General features: G+C 44.9%; 1 protein-coding gene across 1 annotated transcript; it reads right to left on the reverse strand.

Annotated features, from left to right (window-relative positions):
• Window positions 1–325: 325 nt before the first annotated feature.
• On the reverse strand, window positions 326–16,497 carry DNAJC8 (DnaJ heat shock protein family (Hsp40) member C8). The gene is made up of 9 exons (XM_030538904.1): window positions 16,393–16,497; window positions 14,226–14,327; window positions 12,389–12,445; window positions 11,228–11,294; window positions 7,296–7,390; window positions 6,160–6,231; window positions 4,120–4,211; window positions 3,430–3,505; window positions 326–1,107 (listed from the first exon to the last, which is right to left on the reverse strand). Exons 1-9 carry the CDS (start codon window positions 16,459–16,461, stop codon window positions 985–987), a joined length of 753 nt encoding a protein of 250 aa, XP_030394764.1. The 5' UTR covers window positions 16,462–16,497; the 3' UTR covers window positions 326–984.
• Window positions 16,498–16,892: the final 395 nt, after the last annotated feature.

Consider the following 16,892-nt stretch of genomic DNA (forward strand, 5'->3'; position numbering starts at 1 on the left):
GGAGTGGAGGGCAGAGGAGAGCGAGCCGGGCTGAGCAGGATTTTTAATGGTACGCTGGAGTCTCGGCAGGCAGCAGCATGCCATTAAAAATCGGCTCACATGCCGTCTTTGGCATGCATGCTATAGGTTGCCGACCTCTGCTCCAGAGTCAAGTCATAGCAATTTCTATAGTGACCATCTAATGAGTTTGCAAGCAGGTGCTGGAGCAGAAGCTGGCCTGAGGAAGCATTCACACCAAGCAAAGAAGTGCCAAGTACCAGAGGCTGATGTTCTCCCTCAACAGCTCAAATTTGCATCTTCGGAATAATTCTGCACAAGAATCAAATAACTTGGGTAAAAATTTATTTTACATACAGAACAGATCATTTTCTTTACAGGTGACTAGCAAGTCTGAAATTCCCAGAGCTCTGAACTGGAGAGCCAGGAGATTGCAGTTTAGGAATCAGACACAGGGGGTGGCTTTCAGCACCACACACTTTGATGGGGAACTGCAGAAAGTTTAACTGCACAACTCCAAGTCAGACTCAAGCCCCCACCACCTGTGTCGGGCTGACAAATGACCCCCGGCTGGTAGAGATCTTTCCAAAGTTTGACTCGCTGAGAAGGACGAAGCCTGGGAAGGTGCCAGGCACCATTTCAAGCTTCTTGTTTAATTCAACTCTCACAAAACTATACATGAAGGTGGTGGAACAACACAATCTCTGTGAAGTACAAAACATTAAGTTACAGGGCTGCAAACAAACAGGACAGCAACAACAGCAGGACCTTCCTAAGCTGGTTATTCTATGAGCAGCTGGTTCATGACTGATTTTATACCACGATCCTAATTCAAATGTACAGAGTACAAAAAAATACTTTGACCAATATTCAGCCGTACCGGAACCAAGCAATCTACTAAAAGCAAGTATTACTCTAGAAGCCAATAAGTCCTTAAAAGCAGGGATGGGGCTGAGAAGACTTGCTCGTGCATAGCTGCCGCTGGACTCATTCGCGCTGCTCCATTTTTACTTTGGGAGGTCTCAGGAAGGTCCTGTTTTTTTTTTCTTTCTTCCCTTTTGTATTTGCCTGGAAGTTTCTCCAACTGTCTACACGGCCATCCCGACTCTCCTGAACAGGACAAAGGAGGAGGAAGGGTTAACAAGAGTCAAGAATGGGTCACCTCCTACCAACTCCAGCAGATTGCAGGCATTTTCCTCTTTGCCTAGCAGAGGGAACTCCCCACAGAGATCCCCTAGCACAGTGGTCCCCAAACTGGGGTACACCCCCCAAAGGGGGCATGGAAGAACTTTCAAGGGGCACCGGGGGGATCCTTGGCCAGCCCCCACAGGGAGCGGGGAGGGAGTACCACTCGGCCCTGCTCTTGGCCCTGACTCCTGACTGTGGCTCTGGCCCCACTCTCGGACTCGGCTCCTGACCACAGCTTCCGAGCTGGCAAGAAGAAGGCTGCTAATTGAACGTATACACCTACCTAAAAGGAATCAAGCATTAATAGTATAAACAGGTGCCAGGATGGCACCAGAACAGTCCAGTATGAACACATTCCACAGAGATAAGGAGGTACAGGCAGACCCATCCTAAACAACAGGGTCAAAAGGATAATACGATGGATAGACCTGTTTGTTCGAACCAACATGTACCAAGAGAGAGGCAGCACCCCAACACGCAGAGGGGTTGTACCTCGATGCACCAGGAGGGTTGTGTAACTTGTTTGTACCTGTGTACAAAAGAATACATCCCTGGGACAATGTCTTTGTCTGGCCTAGGGTGCAGTGGAGTGTCCCACCACTGACTGAGCCGGTCCATTGTCAGGGGCACATATTCATAGTATGTCCTGTACAGTCTGTGGGAAACTATTACTGTGCTTCGTTTGACAATAAACCTGGCCAGGTGCCTTTGTACCTTATCTCTGGGTCACTGGGGATTCTCTCAGGGTTTGCTGTGTCAGCGATCTGCAGAGCCGGGCCAGCACACAGAGGGAACACACACACGCAGCCGACTTGTTATCATCATTGAACAGAGCAGAGCACACCAGTGCCGTCTGATGACATAGGAAACCATTTCTCACTGTCCAGGGACAGACAAGGCACTAACTGATCCTTTCCTTTCCTGACTCCTAGAATTCTAGGAAGCAGACTCAGACCGGCGCATGATGCGGCAGAGAGGAAAGCAAGACGTACATGAACAAACACTAGCGAGTCAGATGGAGACGCAGGAGGAACATTACTAGAAAAGTTAATCCATCTTAAAATACAAACGTGGTCCAGTTTACATATAAAGTGCAGTTATTGTCTGGAACGCAACTGAATAAACGCGGTTCCTACTCCAGAGACCTGCTCCCTATGTGAAGCTGCCAGAGCTACTGGCTTCAGTAACACAAAATGAGGTTAAATTACCCCGCAGAGCCTCACAGCTCTGGGAGGGAAGCTGGATTCCCCTTTGGCTCTCAGGCCAGAATGGTTCACTACATTCTGATTGCCAAACCTTTGCTGCTGGTGTTGATGCACATGCCAGAAAGAGCCTTGAGTGACCAGCAGGAGCATATACCACTGGCTGCCAGAAAGAGCTTTTTATTTGTGAACTCAGCGGGTTTGAAATGGAATCAGAGGAACATGGAACTTTAAGGTGCCATTTTCAGGGTCACTTTCCAGGTCCGAATCCTCATTTGAAGCAAAAACATTTGTCTTGCAGCACTGAGAGCTCAGAGGAGAACCTCTCCTAGAAACAAGAAACCTGAAACAACCTCAGCAAGGGTCTCCCCTCCAACAACACACACAGGCTCCGACCAAGAATTCACATGCTCTTCTGTCTCAAAACCTTCTCTCCCAGCTAGAGAGGAGGGTGTGTGTGTGGGGGGGGGTGTCAATTACTCCAGTTCCCAACATTAGCACACCTAGAGGGGAGCTCCACCTCTGCCCCCATTTGGTCTTTGATACTCTGTGCCTCTGGCAATCTCAGCAAATTGAGATGGCAATTTTTGTGACGCGAGCACCTGACCACCTAAAACTAGCCTGGGACCCACCAACTAATTCCACACTGGTTGTTGAATAGCCATCAGAGGTTAACTGTTATTGGTCACCAATGACCTGGGCTCAGAGGCAACCCAATCTCCTGACTTGGGGTAGATATCAAGTCGGTGACCTGGAGGTGAAAGACACTGGACTGCAATTCACCAGACACCTACTCTCAGAAGGGGCAGTGAGACACCCTTCAGTACTCATGAGACACGCATGGGTCTGGTTTCTGCCCATCAAGAAGGCAGAAAACAGGTTCCTGTAGGATCCTTCACTAAAATGTGCCTACTTGGAGTGCCTCGTGCCTTCAGTGGATGGGGTGATCTTCCTTGTTCTTCGTGTACATGCTCTGCAGCCTACCCAAGAGCGGATATGACTCTCTAAATGCAGGTGGCAACTGGTTATGCTTGCAGATTACCTCAAAGTTCTTCTGCCATTCTCGCTCTCGCTTGGCTTTCTCTTGAGCCTCGATTTCCTCCTCTCTCTGTCGCTTCCTGTACAACAGGCCATAAAGCAATAGTTATGGACCCACCAGCATCTACATTAAAAAGACACACAAAATCCCTCACCACAGAGACATCTGCTCTGATTGTAAAGGGGAGACTAACTGTTTATCAGAACAGATGGATGAAATACTCACTTCTAAGCATCTAGTAGGAGAAAAGTGCAATCTAAGGTAGCATTATTGATACAAGATCCTACTTGCAAACCATACAGATGACGAAAAAATTATATACATACACATATACATACACACACACATATACATACACACACGCACACTCCAGACCATACAAAAAACTGACTGGTGAGCCACCAAGACATGGATGTCACCAAAGGACATCACACAACACCCAAAAGATTTCAGGCACATAATTAACATTAGGAATTTAGCCCTTTTCACACAAACATACATGCCATTTTATGTAATTGTTCCTCTGGGAAATGCCAGTATCCTCAGTTTAAAATAACATTGTCTTTACAAACCAAGTCTCCACACCGTAAATTTACACACACAGAATTCTGCAGTCATGACACAGTCTCTCTTCTCAGTATACTTGAAAAAAGATCATCTTTCACACAGACAGAACTCCGATGTTGCTCATACCTTTCATGCATCTCTTTAGCCTCTCTCTCTTTCCTTTTAATTTCCAGTTCAGCAAAAAGCTTCATTGTTTGTTTGTATACAGCCTGTTTGAACTGTAAGCAACAGAACTTTATTTCAACAACATAATGTATCGTAATGTGGCTACATAAGCCTCTGTTTTACACTAGCCCTTCAGGTCTACAGTCTAGCATCCAGGGGTTATTAGGGACAAGTAAGAAGCTCCATATGAGACCCATAGTCAAAGGGCATTAATCATAATGTGGTGTGACACAAAAGCTCAACGCTTGGCATCCAAGTTAATGCATTTCCATTGACCTCCACAGGAGCTGACAGGTCAGCAGGCCACTCCAGCCTTCCCCTGCTACCTCAGGATCCCTGTTACCAGCAACTGCAGAGCCAGAGGAACGGGATAATGCTGCACAGAAACACTCTGGTCACACAGCCTATTGGGTATGGATGGCTGGAGTGAAGAAGTGCATCCCACTTCAGTTCTGCCACTGGTGGGAAAGGAAGGGGAAGCATGCAAGGGGGAGGGAGGGTACTTCTGCACAACACCACTCTGCCCAAAATCCCTACCCAGCACCTCCTTCCACAGCAAGAGAGTCAAGTATCACCCAAGATCAGAATCACGTACCTTTTGGAGGCCCACAGGACAGAATTTTAATGCTCAAAAAATTGTAATGCTCTTTTATTTACAAGGCAGCCAGCCTCAATAGCAACCCAACCTAATGGGAGGCATTGAGGAGCCATCTCACATTATGGCCTGCCTCAGAAAAGAGCTCTGTTAGCCTGCCATAGTCTTTTTTCCCCCCACTTTATTACTAAAGCAGAGTCGGAAACAAAGCTCTCACTGACAAGCCCTGCTACCCTTCTGTTGAGTACTGCAATGTAGCCTTGTCTGCTGCTACAGAAAGGACAAGAGGCCACTACCCAGGTATTATGGACTTCACTGCAAAATCATTCTACACTAAAAAACATGCTGAAAAATGGGAAACCTGGGTTTAAATAAAAGAACCTTTAATAACCAACATACATAACAAGGAACTTCTAGAAACAAATGGAAAGTAAACAATGGTACTTCACTAAGGGCTCTTTATTAGCTGTCAAAAGAAAGTCCCTTTGTAAGAACAAAAGACAAACTAGAAGAACATCCTTTAGTTTCTAAATACCTATTGAAACATACGCTCTTCCAAGTCACAGACAAGTGTTCCTGTATCATTGTACAAATAAAAACTGCTTAACAGTCCCAGATTCCAAGGTCAGAAGGAACCACTGTGCTCACGTAGTTGACCTCTAGTCTGGAGTCATTGTGGATAGTTCTCTGAAAACATCCACTTAATGTGCAGCAGCAGTCACACAAGCTAACAATGTTAGGAACCATTAGGACAGTGATAGATAATAAGACAAAAAACATCATCACATACTATATAAATCCATGGTATGCCCACACCTTGAATACTAAAAGGAGTTCTTGTTGCCCCATCTCAAAGAACAGATATTAGAATTGGAAAAGGAAGAGAGACAAAAATGATTAGAAGAATAGCTTCCATACAAGGAGAGATTAAAAAGCCTGGGACTGTTCAGCTTAGAAGAGATGACTAAGGGCTGATATGACAGAGGTCTTCAAAATCCTGAATGGTAAGGAGAAAGTGAATGAGGATGTGTTATTTATCCCTTCACATAACAACAACAACTAGGGTCACCTGATAAAATGAACAGCCAACAGGTTTAAAACTAACAAAATGAAGTACTACTTCACACAACGCACAGTTGCCATGGGATGTTGTGAAAGCCAAATATAACTGGATTAAAAAAAGAATTAGATAAGCTCATGGAGGATAAGTCCATCAATGGCTGTTAGCCAAGATGGTCACAGATGCAACCCCTGTTCCAGGTGTCCCTAAACCTCCAAGTGCCAGAAACTGGGATGGGATGACTGGGAAGAGATCACTCAAAACTGCAGAGGGTCAAGAACAGATTCCTCTTTGACTTTCAGCCCCTTTAAACAGTCCCAAAAATATCTGCTCTCATGCAACTTACTACTTCCGGATCATCCTCCTCTACGTTGGTTGGCTTTCCTTCCTTCTTTAACAACTTCTTTTTTTCTTTCACCTAAAGAGCGTCATACATCAGAACAAAAAGAGCATTTTATTGGTGTTAGGTTAGGGGTGTCCAGCTAATTCTGCAACCCCGACACACCATGTAACTAAGTGTTTTGCAGAGAGACCTTAACCTGAATTTGTGTTTTACATTACATCCAAGTGTTAAGTATCACAGGGGTAGCCGTGTTAGTTTGTATCCACAAAACAACAAAGAGTCTGGTAGCATCTTAAAGACTAACAGATTTATTTGGGCATAAGCTTTCATGGGGAAAAAACTCCACTTCTTCAGATGCATGGAGTGAAAATTACAGATACAGGCATAAATATATATTGGCACGTGAAGAACTGGCCTTCAACATTGGTTCTCCACTTGTAAGGTAACTCCCTTCTCTTGATGTGCCAATATATATTTATGCCTGTATCTGTAATTTTCACTCCATGCATCTGAAGAGGTGGAGTTTTTTCCCCATGAAAGCTTATGCCCAAATAAATCTGTTAGTCTTTAAGGCGCCACTGGACTCCTTGCTATCCAAGTGTTGTGGCTCTATACACACACACACACGCTTACTTTGTACCAGTCTACTGAGAAGTTTCCCACAATCGCTATCAGAACAGATGAGTTTCTTGGTTTAGAGAGTCACTGAGGTTCCCCTTATCAGCCTCTCTCTCCAGTTTAGTAAGTGTATGACTAAGCCAGCTTCCTCCATCACTTTACAGGGCTTCTCCCAAAATAAACCTGCCCCATTACACATCCAGTTCTAACCACCCTCTGCCTCCCTGTGTTTGTTCAGTATCATTCATTCTTAGAGTTTAAGGCCAAATGGGAACATTACACCATCTAGTCTGACCTTGAGTATATTGCAGGCCATTACATTTCACCCAGTTACCCCTGCTGAATTACTTGTGTTTAAGTTCATTCTCACTCATGCAACTGGACTGTAGAGCTCCTTGGGGCACAGATCTGTTCTGGGGTTTGGACAGCTCACCTATTCTGCCTTTAGCATACACTGTGCTGTACAACTAAATGACAACAATTCTCTAAGCACCAAGGGCTGTCACACATGAAGTACTTACAGTATGTTCCACATATTCTTTCCCTGCCTGTATCACATCCAAGGCCCTCTTCTTTTGCTCCTGGTCCAGTAGCAACTTGTATGCTTTGTCCACAGCTGACAAGAACATAAGAACATAAGAGTGGCCATACTGGGTCAGAACAAAGGTCCATCTAGCCCAGTATCCTGTCTTCCAACAGTTGCCAATGCCAGGTGCCCCAGAGGGAATGACCAGAACAGGTAATCATGAAGTGATCCATCCGTCGCCCATTCCCATCTTCTGGCAGAGGCTAGGGACACCATCCCTGCCCATCCTGGCTAATAGCCACTGATGGACCTATCCTCCATGAATTTATCTAGTTCTTTTTTTAACTCTGTTATAGTCTTGAGGTTCATAATGTCTCTGGCAGAGTTTCACAGGTTGACTGTGCATTGTGTGAAAAAAATAATTCCTTGTGTTTGTCTTAAACCTGCTGCCTATTAATTTCATTTGGTGACCCCCTAGTTCTTGTGCTATGAGGAGTAAATAACACTTTCTTATTTACTTTCTCCACACCAGTCATGATTTTATAGACCTCAGTCATATTCCCCGAGTTGTCTCTTTTCCAAGCTGAAAAGTCCCAGTCTTATTAATCTCTCCTCATATGGCAGCCCTTCCATATCCCTAATCATTTTGGCTGCCCTTCTCTGAATCTTTTCCAATTCTAATATATCTTTTTTGAGATGGGGCGACCAAATCTGCATGCCGTACTCAAGGTGTGGGCGTACCATGGATTTATATAGAGGCAACATGATATTTTCTGTATTATTATCTATCCCTTTCTTAATGATTCCCAACATTCTGTTTGCCTTTCTGACTGCCGCAGTACACTGAGTGGATATTTTCAGAGAACTATCAACAATGACTCCAAGATCTCTCTCGAAAGGCAACATCATTTTATATCTATAGTTGAGATTATGTTTTCCAATGTATATTACTTTGCATTTATCAACATTGAATGTCACCTGCCATTTTGTTGTCCAGTCACCCAGTTTTGAGAGACCCTTTTGTAGTGCTTCGCAGCCTGCCTGGGACTTAACTATCTTGAGTAGTTTTGTATCATCTGCAAATTTTGCGACCTCACTGTTTAACCCTTTTTCCAGATCATTTATGAGTATGTTGAATAGAACTGGGCCCAGTACAGACCCCCGGGGACACTACTATTTACCTCTCTCCGTTCTGAAAACTGACCATTTATTTCAACCGTTTGTTTCCTATCTTTTAACCAGCTACCAAACCATGAGAGGACCTTCCCTCTTATCCCATGACAGCTTACTTTGCTTAAGAGCCTTTGGTGAGGGACCATGTCAAAAGTTTTCTGAAAATCTAAGTACACTATATCCACTGGATCCCCCTTGTCTACATACCCAGTGAGCCCCTCAGAGAATTCCAGTAGATTGGTGAGGCATGATTTCTCTTTACAAAAACCATGTTGACTCTTCCACAACAAAGTATGTTTATCTATGTGTCCGACAATTTTGTTCTTTACTAATATAATAATAATAATAATAATAATTGGGAGATATACCTATCTCCAAGAACTGGAAGGGACCTTGAAAGGTCGAGTTCAGCCCCCTGCCTTCACTAGCAGGACCAAGTACTGATTTTTGCCTCAGATCCCTAAGTGGCCCCCTCAAGGATTGAACTCACAACCCTGGGTTTAGCAGGCCAATGCTCAAACCACTGAGCTAGTTTCAACCAGTTTCCTGGTAGTGAAGTCAGGCTTACTGGCATGTAATTGCCAGGGTCACCTCTGGAGCCCTTTTTAAAAACTGGCATCACATTAGCTATCCTCCAGTCATTTGGTACTGATTTAAATGATAGGTGACAGACTACAGTTAGTAATTCTGCAACTTCACATTTGAGTTACTTCACAACTCTTGGCTGAATACCATCTGGCCCTGGTGACTTATTACTGTTAATTTATCAATTTGTTCCAAAACCTCCTCTAATGACACCTCAATCTGAGAGTTTTTCAGATTTGTCACCTAAAAAGAACAGCTCAGATTTGGGAACTCCCACATATCCTCAGCCGTGAAGACCGAGGCAAAGAATTAATTTAGTTTCTCCGCAATGGCCTTCTTGTCCTTGAGTGCTCCTTTAGCTTCAAGATCGTCCAGTGGCCCCACTGGTTGTTTAGCAGGCTTCCTGCTTCTGATGTATTTAAAAAAAAATTTTGCTATGACTCTGAATCTTCGGCTAGCCGTTCTTCAAATTATTTTTTGGCCTTCCCAATTATATTTTTACACTTCATTTGCAAGAGTTTGTGCTCCTTTCTATCTTCCTCACTAGGATTTAACTTCCACTTTTTAAAGGATGCCTTTTTGCCTCTCACTGCTTCTTTTACTTCGTTGTTTAGCCACAGTGGCACTTTTTTGGTTCTCTTACTATATTTTTTTAATTTGTGGTACATATTTAAGTTGGGCCTCTATGGTGTCTTTAAAAAGTTTCCATGCAGCTTGCAGGGATTTGACTTTTTGCACTGTACCTTTTAATTTCTGTTTCACTAACTTCCTCATTTTTGTGCAGTCTCCCTTTTTTAAATTAAATGCTATAGTGTTGGGCTGCTGAGGTGTTTTCCCTGCCACAGAGATGTTAAATTGAATTATATTTTTTCACTATTACCAAGCGATCCAGCTATATTCACCTCTTGGACCAGATCCTGTGCTCCACTTAGGACTAAATCAAGAATTGCCTCTCCTCCTGTGGATTCCAGGACTAGCTGCTCCAAGAGGCAGTCATTTAAGGTGTCAAAAAACTCTCTCTGTATGCTGTCCTGAAGTGACAAGTACCCAGTCAATATGGGGATAGCTGAAATCCCCATTGAGCTTTTTTTTTAATAGCTTCTCTAATGTCCCTGAGCATTTCAAAGTCACTATCACCATCCTAGTCAAGTGCTCGGTAGTATATACCTACTTCTATATTCTTATTATTAGAGCATGGAATTGCCATCCATAGAGATTCTATGGTACAGTTTGGTTCATTTAAGATTTTTACTTCATTTGATTCTACGCTTTCACATATAGTGCCACTCCCCCACCAGCATGACCTGTTCTGTCCTTCCAATATATTTTGTACCCTGTTATTACTGTGTCCCATTGATTACCCTCATTCCACCAAGTTTCTGTGATGTCTATTATATCAATACCCTCATTAAATACGAGGCACACTAGTTCACCCATCTTATTATTTAGACTTCTATCATTTGTATATAAGCACTTTAAAAATATGTCACTTTTTAGCTGTCTGCCATTACGTGATGTAATGGAATGGGACTTTAATTTGACAAAAAACACATTCACAAAACACTACGAGTTTTAGTTACTATGTGATTTTTGTATACTTTTTCCAGGGATCTCCTAGGTTAGTCACAACTTGACTAGCTAGAAGAACTTATCATCAATACAGACTCCAATGGCAAAGACCTTCCTTGGGCCACATTTAGGATTCATTAGGCTTGAAATTGTCAGTCCCAGTAGGTGGTAGGGTTTTAGAGCACCAGGCAGTTAGTTTTATGCTGCATGACTCCTACTGGCTTTAGTGCAAAGTGTGTGGCTAAAACCCACAAAACACTGCCCTCACACTGTGCACATGTTTTTCTACTCCAGTTAGAGAAGTCCCACTAGATCTATACAGCCACTTGATTTTCAATTTGTCTGTTATCAGACTGTAACAAAGCAACTGCTGCCACCTAGAGGAATTCTGCAGCTATAAGAGAAAGTAATCATACTGAATATCTGTATTTCTCTCTCTCTCTCCCCAAACGCATCTACACTCAAGGCCCAGTCTGCAGTTCCTCACCATCCAGGGAAGAGAACAAGTTCTCTCCTGATCTAATAAATTAAAACATCAAAACCAGCTAAGGAGAAACATCAGTACAATAGCACCAGATGTGACACTGTCAGGGACATTACCTTCAAAGGCCTTCTGGGCTCTTTCAGCATCATCTTGATTTTTGTCAGGATGTACCAATATGGATAACTACAAAAAACGAGAAAGTAATGCAAGATTAGAATAGTTTTTACAGATAATGGCTATTTCATAGATGCCTCCATGGAAAAAAGCACTCTTTCTGAGGTAAGCGACAGGAGAAAAGCATCAGCTAAAAAGGTATCACACTGCTTATATAGCACAGGATTCTCTCCTAGTGAAGAGAAAATTGACTCACTGGAGCTTCCCCACTTAGTGTAGTATCAGTAAAGGTCTGAAGAGGACACTCTAACCAGTGGCAGCTTTACGGCTCAATTTAGGTGGACATCATGATTCCACAGATCCACATGGGCTCAATAAAAGCGCTTCTGACAGAACGCTCACTCCTTAGCTCGTGCTGATTACAATGTAGAACAAACACCCTTCCTTAAGTCCCACTGCTCCAGAAGCCCCTGTCCACTGCCTAGCTCAAAACTCTGCTGCACACGGATATGGCCTACTCCTCAGTGAGGTTACTTCTAGGGCACAGGATATTTCAGATGAAAGGCCTGAACACCCTCACTCTGCAAGGGATGCAAAGTGCAGAGAATTAAGATCAGCAAGTCATAGACATTGAGAAATAACTCCAGGCATCCTGACTCCCAGCCCCATGCTCATTTCCTCAGGCCATAGAAGTATCTGGGGGAGATGCAATGCAACCGTTGGGAGTAGAATCCCCTTCACCACATCCTGTTCTCCCACAATACCGGGAAGTTCCCTGGCAGGGTAAGAAAGTTGTTCTGCAAAAGTCAGGTGCTCACTGGAATCCTTAGCTACACATACAATCCATCATTAGGGCAGGGTCATGGACTTTACTAACATAAATATACACTGAGCACTTCAACACTCTCTTGGTCAAACCAAGACCAGTTTCTTCTCAGACCAGGCCATGCACTGCTCTGCAGCAAAGGCTATTTCCCCGCCAACATGCAGCCTTCATACCTCAGCCATTACAGATAGCAAGAGCTGCTCCAAAAAAGTGCAAGGGCTACTCCCTACTGGGCATTCTCCTTATGCTATACACAGCTGACCCGGCTTTGTTCAAGTTCTCGAGGTCCCTCCAGAGACATTCGGCACTACGCTAGACCAACACAATGGCCACATACCTGCCGGAATCTCTTCTTTATTTCTTCATCTGTGACATCAGGATCCATCTGTAGTACCTAGAAGTACCCACAGCAGAGAGAGTTTCATGACAGGCACCAATTGTCAGGTTCCCTGCGGCCCAGCCCTGTAACACCTGTTTCACTGGCATACAGGGACAAAAAGTCAGTCAGCGGGGGCATGGCTGAAGCATGTTGCTGTTCCAGTCTCCAGCTGGCCTCAGTATCTCAATGATGCAAAGGTGCCAGGAAGCCACCTTTAGCTGCTAACTGCAATTTCAGCCTTGCAGTACAGCTCAACTTGTTTAGAATAGAAAACTGGAGTTGGTAGTATTTAGTGAAATACTGGCAGGTTAAGTCATTTTTAACAACCTGTTTCCTGCCCAAAATTACTAATATCACTTTTGATTATTGATCTGATGGAATAGCTATGACAGTCTCTCCCATTAATACTGTTTGTTTAATTTACGCATTTTTCTCATCTTGAAATGAAAAGAGACTAGTGAGTTTCACTGCCTGGTTCTAGAGCAGTGGTTGGCAACCTTTCAGAAGTGGTGTGCCGAGTCTTCATTTATTCACTCTAACTTAAGGTTTCGCATGCAAGCAATACATTTACGGTTTGTAGAAGGTCTCTTTTTATAAGTCTATAATATATAACTAAACTATTGTTGCATGTAAAGTAAATAAAGTTTTTAAAACGTTTAAGAAGTTTCATTTAAAATTAAATTAAAATGCAGAGCCCCCCGGACTGGTGGCCAGGACCCGGCCAGTGTGAGTGCCGCTGAAAATCAGCTTGTGTGCCACCTTCGGCACTCATGCCATAGGTTGCCTGCCCCTGTTCTAGAGTGACAGCCTTGCAGTCCAGAGTTTGGAAGTTTGTCCAAGGAAGTGCCCATTAGGGTGTATTTGAATTTAGGAAATCTCTCTTATGAACTGGTCTGCTGAATGAAAGATCTGGGGAACTTCTGTGCTAGCTCAACTCTTGAGTCTATAGGCACTGCCGTGGATGATGTTAAATAAAGAAATTGGAAATTAACTTTAATTCTAGGAAAAAAGCCTCTGTGTAGCTGTTGGATTTCACAGGGTTTTCTGAAAACATGTGTCCACTTTCTAACCAAGTGTCAGGATTCTGTGCAGAACTATTCTGCAGACTCACACTGGCAGACAGAGCAATTGGGCTCCTTTTCAGCTCAAACTCAGGAACGGGGAAGGCTGAGAGTTTCTCAGGCTAGAGACAGGAACAGGAGATCCTGCACAAAGGCACCCTCAGAAGAGTCAATTCAGGCTAATGTTTGTTGTATGTACAGTACAGCTTCAGTGCTTTGCTACACCATGAATGCATGATGCAGTGCCCAAGGGGGCACACACTCATTTCACATATCTTGTTGATCCTCTAAAGTGCCACAGGTAACTGACCTGAATTTGCTTACTGCCCTGAAAATTACCTAAAACTTTATTCCAAGAAGCAATCTGTTCTAAAGCTTTGCTTCAGACATCCAAAATAAAATGCACAAGCAGTAAATACCAATGGAGTCAAGAGTCTGACAAGACCAAAAGCTGGTGAGACAGTCGTGTTATACCCTTACCCAAAAGATGCCAGCCATAAACCTGCCAAGTCTCCCAGTAATACAGCATACCAGTGAAACCTGCCAAAAGGAGGTGCATATACAGCTTGTGCCTCTTATTGGCTGAGCAGGGAACGTGAGGACATAGTCCGTTTGGTGAACCCTTGCTATCTGGAACTATGCCTGGATGTATTTTTCAACCGTTATTAAATATCCAGTAGGTACACAAGGATCTCTAAGTAGGAGTCAGTAATACAGAGAGGGCTCAAACTTACTTCAAATGGATTCAGGTTGAAATAGGAGGATCCAGGTCGGGTCAGTCTCTCAATCTGGTTTTTTGGCGTTAAAACAGAGTCACGCTTTTCGATCTGCTTCACCTGGAGAGGACACTTCATTAACTGAGTGATCACCACATAATTAGTTGCATTCTGATATGACCACCATGACAGAGGGTTTCATTCAAAGGCAACCTACACAACATCCCACCCAGACTCAGGTCTGCAGCCAATAGCTCAGTGGGGACTTTCCTTGCTCTGGTATTTGCTAAGCTCACTTTATTCTTCTGCTGCATGCTATAGAACAATGCTCTCTCTTCACCTTCTCTATCTCCTCAGCCACAACAGTCCAGATACTGCTTTTGCTTCTTCCTGAACTAACCTGTTCAGCAGCTGTGCCCTAAACCCCATACCACCTGATTCCTGACATCCTAACAATGTTGCTCACCTTCAGCATTTATCATTCTCTAAGCTATATAAACCGCCCCTTAAGGTCTTTCTACACACAAACCTTCATGGGTTTAACTAGAGGTGTGGTTTTAAACTGATTTAATTAAGCTGGCACATATGTGTGTGCAGATTTATTTATTTGAGAGTGGGCTAATTTTGGTTCATCTTACTATTTTTTTCTTCTCCATAGGATTAAGCTAAATTGAAATAAGAGTGTCCACATACATACATTGGTTCAAATGAACCAGTTTAAAAGTCAATTTAAGTTAAACCAACACAATATAAGAACAGCCATACTGCTTCAGACCAAAGGTCCACCTAGCCCACTATCCTGTTTTCTCACCGTGGCCAATGCCAGATGCTTCAGAGGCAATGAACAGAACAGGTAATCAAGTGATCCATTCCATCACCCATTCTGACAAACAGTGGCTAAGGACACCACTCACATGCAGACAGTGCTCATGTTAAACTGATGCAAGTTTATGTGAAGATAAAGCTTAACAGTCAGGAAAAAGAAAAGAAAATCCTCTGCACTTGAGTGGGATGGCAGATTGTCTAAGAGGCCAAGTGATGAGGTGGAACAGATTCAGCAATGGTGCAGTGCTCAGCGTGCACACACACAAAGCCGCTTTCAATGCAGGTATAATGAAAAAGGGGAGCTGTCTGGAGTGTATATTTCCCACTGAGTGTGATCCTCAAAATACAGTGTACTGTATGTACAACTAAAATATCACACATTAGGACCCCTTCATTTGCAACAGAGATGAGCCCCCTCTTGACAAGGAAGGGAACCCGCAGCTTTTAGGTCACCTTGAGAGCTTGGAACAGAGATTCAGCACCTTTCATCTGTCCTCATCATTTACACTCTTCACTCTGCTACCCTATAACATGCATTCTGCTGGTTTATCTCCTACTTTGTTACAGTGGCCAGCATACACTGGAATCTAATAAATGCCTTATCCAGTACCATATTACTCTGACATAGGTAACTTGTTAGTTACCTTCCTTTGGGGTTTTGTTGGGATTTTGTTTGTTTGCTTGTTTTTCTGGGGGGGGAGGTAGCATAAGGATGTAGTCCACTTTAAAAAAAAAAAAAAAAGCAAAACCATTCTTATGTCAGGAAAAAGTAAGCGGTGCATTTGGGAAGCTGGTCGGTCTCACTGGCTGAAACACTGTAGATAAATGTACAGTCGGCTAGTTGCTGCCATTGACACTAATGTTGCCTCTATCCACTTTGTTTCTCTCCTAGGGGTCTGTCTTTATGAACGAAATCTAGAAAAAGTCAGCGGGAGAAGGCAAAGAGAAGCCTCCCACAGTGATTCCAGCCTCATCCTCTGCAGAATCCAGGTTTGCATTGAAAAGAAAAATGAAGCTTTTTAGGGTGCAGGCGATTGAAGCCGGAGGCCCAGGCCCAGGCCTGCGGCCAGGGACCCGAAAATCGGGGCTGATGCCAGCAGCGCTCCTCGGCCGGCAGTGGGGGCGGGGCTGGCAGAACCACGAGCCCCGCGGGGCTAACACGGGCCGGGCCCCTGCGCCGGCACCGCCGCGCCCGGCTCGCAGCGGCTCTGCAGGGCTCGGGCAGCTGCCCAACTGCCCCAGCGGCGGCTTGTCCGGGAGGGGCGGCGGAGAGGCCCGGGCCGGGCAGAGCCTCGGCAACCCAGAGCTACGGGGGGGCCGCCCCGCCCCGCCCGGGGAGCCCCACGGCCCGCGCAGGTACCTCGCTGTAGAAGGTGAGAAACGCCTCCTCGGCGGTGCCCCCCGCCCCGCGCTCCCCCGGAGCCGCCATCGCGCGCGCCACGTGACACGGTGACCCCCACGTGACACCGACACCGTGCCCTACAGAGGCCGTCACCCGTCACGTGATAGGAGCTCGGTTGACGCCAACACGCCCCACCCTAGCCAGGCCCCGCCTCCTGCTCGCTGCTGGGGGAGGGCGAAAGGCCCCGCCCAGGCCGAGGCGCGGCCCCGCTTGCTCCAGCGCGGTGCTGTTCTGGGCGGGGCCAGTGATCCGCGCCCCCCCCCCCCAGTTCTGTGCCGGTTTGGTGGCTGCTTGGCCCTGTGAATGGACAGACTGGTACCCGCTGTGAGCAGGGCCGCCCGCGGGTTCGTCTTGTCTGACGAGCAGCCTGCTTCTGTTCTCTTAAAACCTGCCTGCTGCCTGTTAACCTGTGGGTGGCGCTAGTGCCTGCGTTGTGTGGAGGGTTCAATAACATTTCC

Source organism: Gopherus evgoodei, chromosome 20 (genome assembly GCF_007399415.2).
Source record: "Gopherus evgoodei ecotype Sinaloan lineage chromosome 20, rGopEvg1_v1.p, whole genome shotgun sequence".
NCBI lineage: Eukaryota > Metazoa > Chordata > Testudines > Testudinidae > Gopherus > Gopherus evgoodei.

Bases quoted from the DNA above. Each gene is read 5' to 3' on its own strand.
- DNAJC8 (XM_030538904.1), bottom strand. From the start codon at position 16,461: ATGGCGGCTCCGGGGGAGCGCGGGGCGGGGGGCACCGCCGAGGAGGCG. The intron at 14,328-16,392 runs GTACCTGCGCGG...TGTCCTCTCCAG, and splicing joins TTCTCACCTTCTACAGCGAG to GTGAAGCAGATCGAAAAGCG. The intron at 6,232-7,295 runs GTAAGTACTTCA...GACGCTCTTTAG, and splicing joins AAGAATATGTGGAACATACT to GTGAAAGAAAAAAAGAAGTT.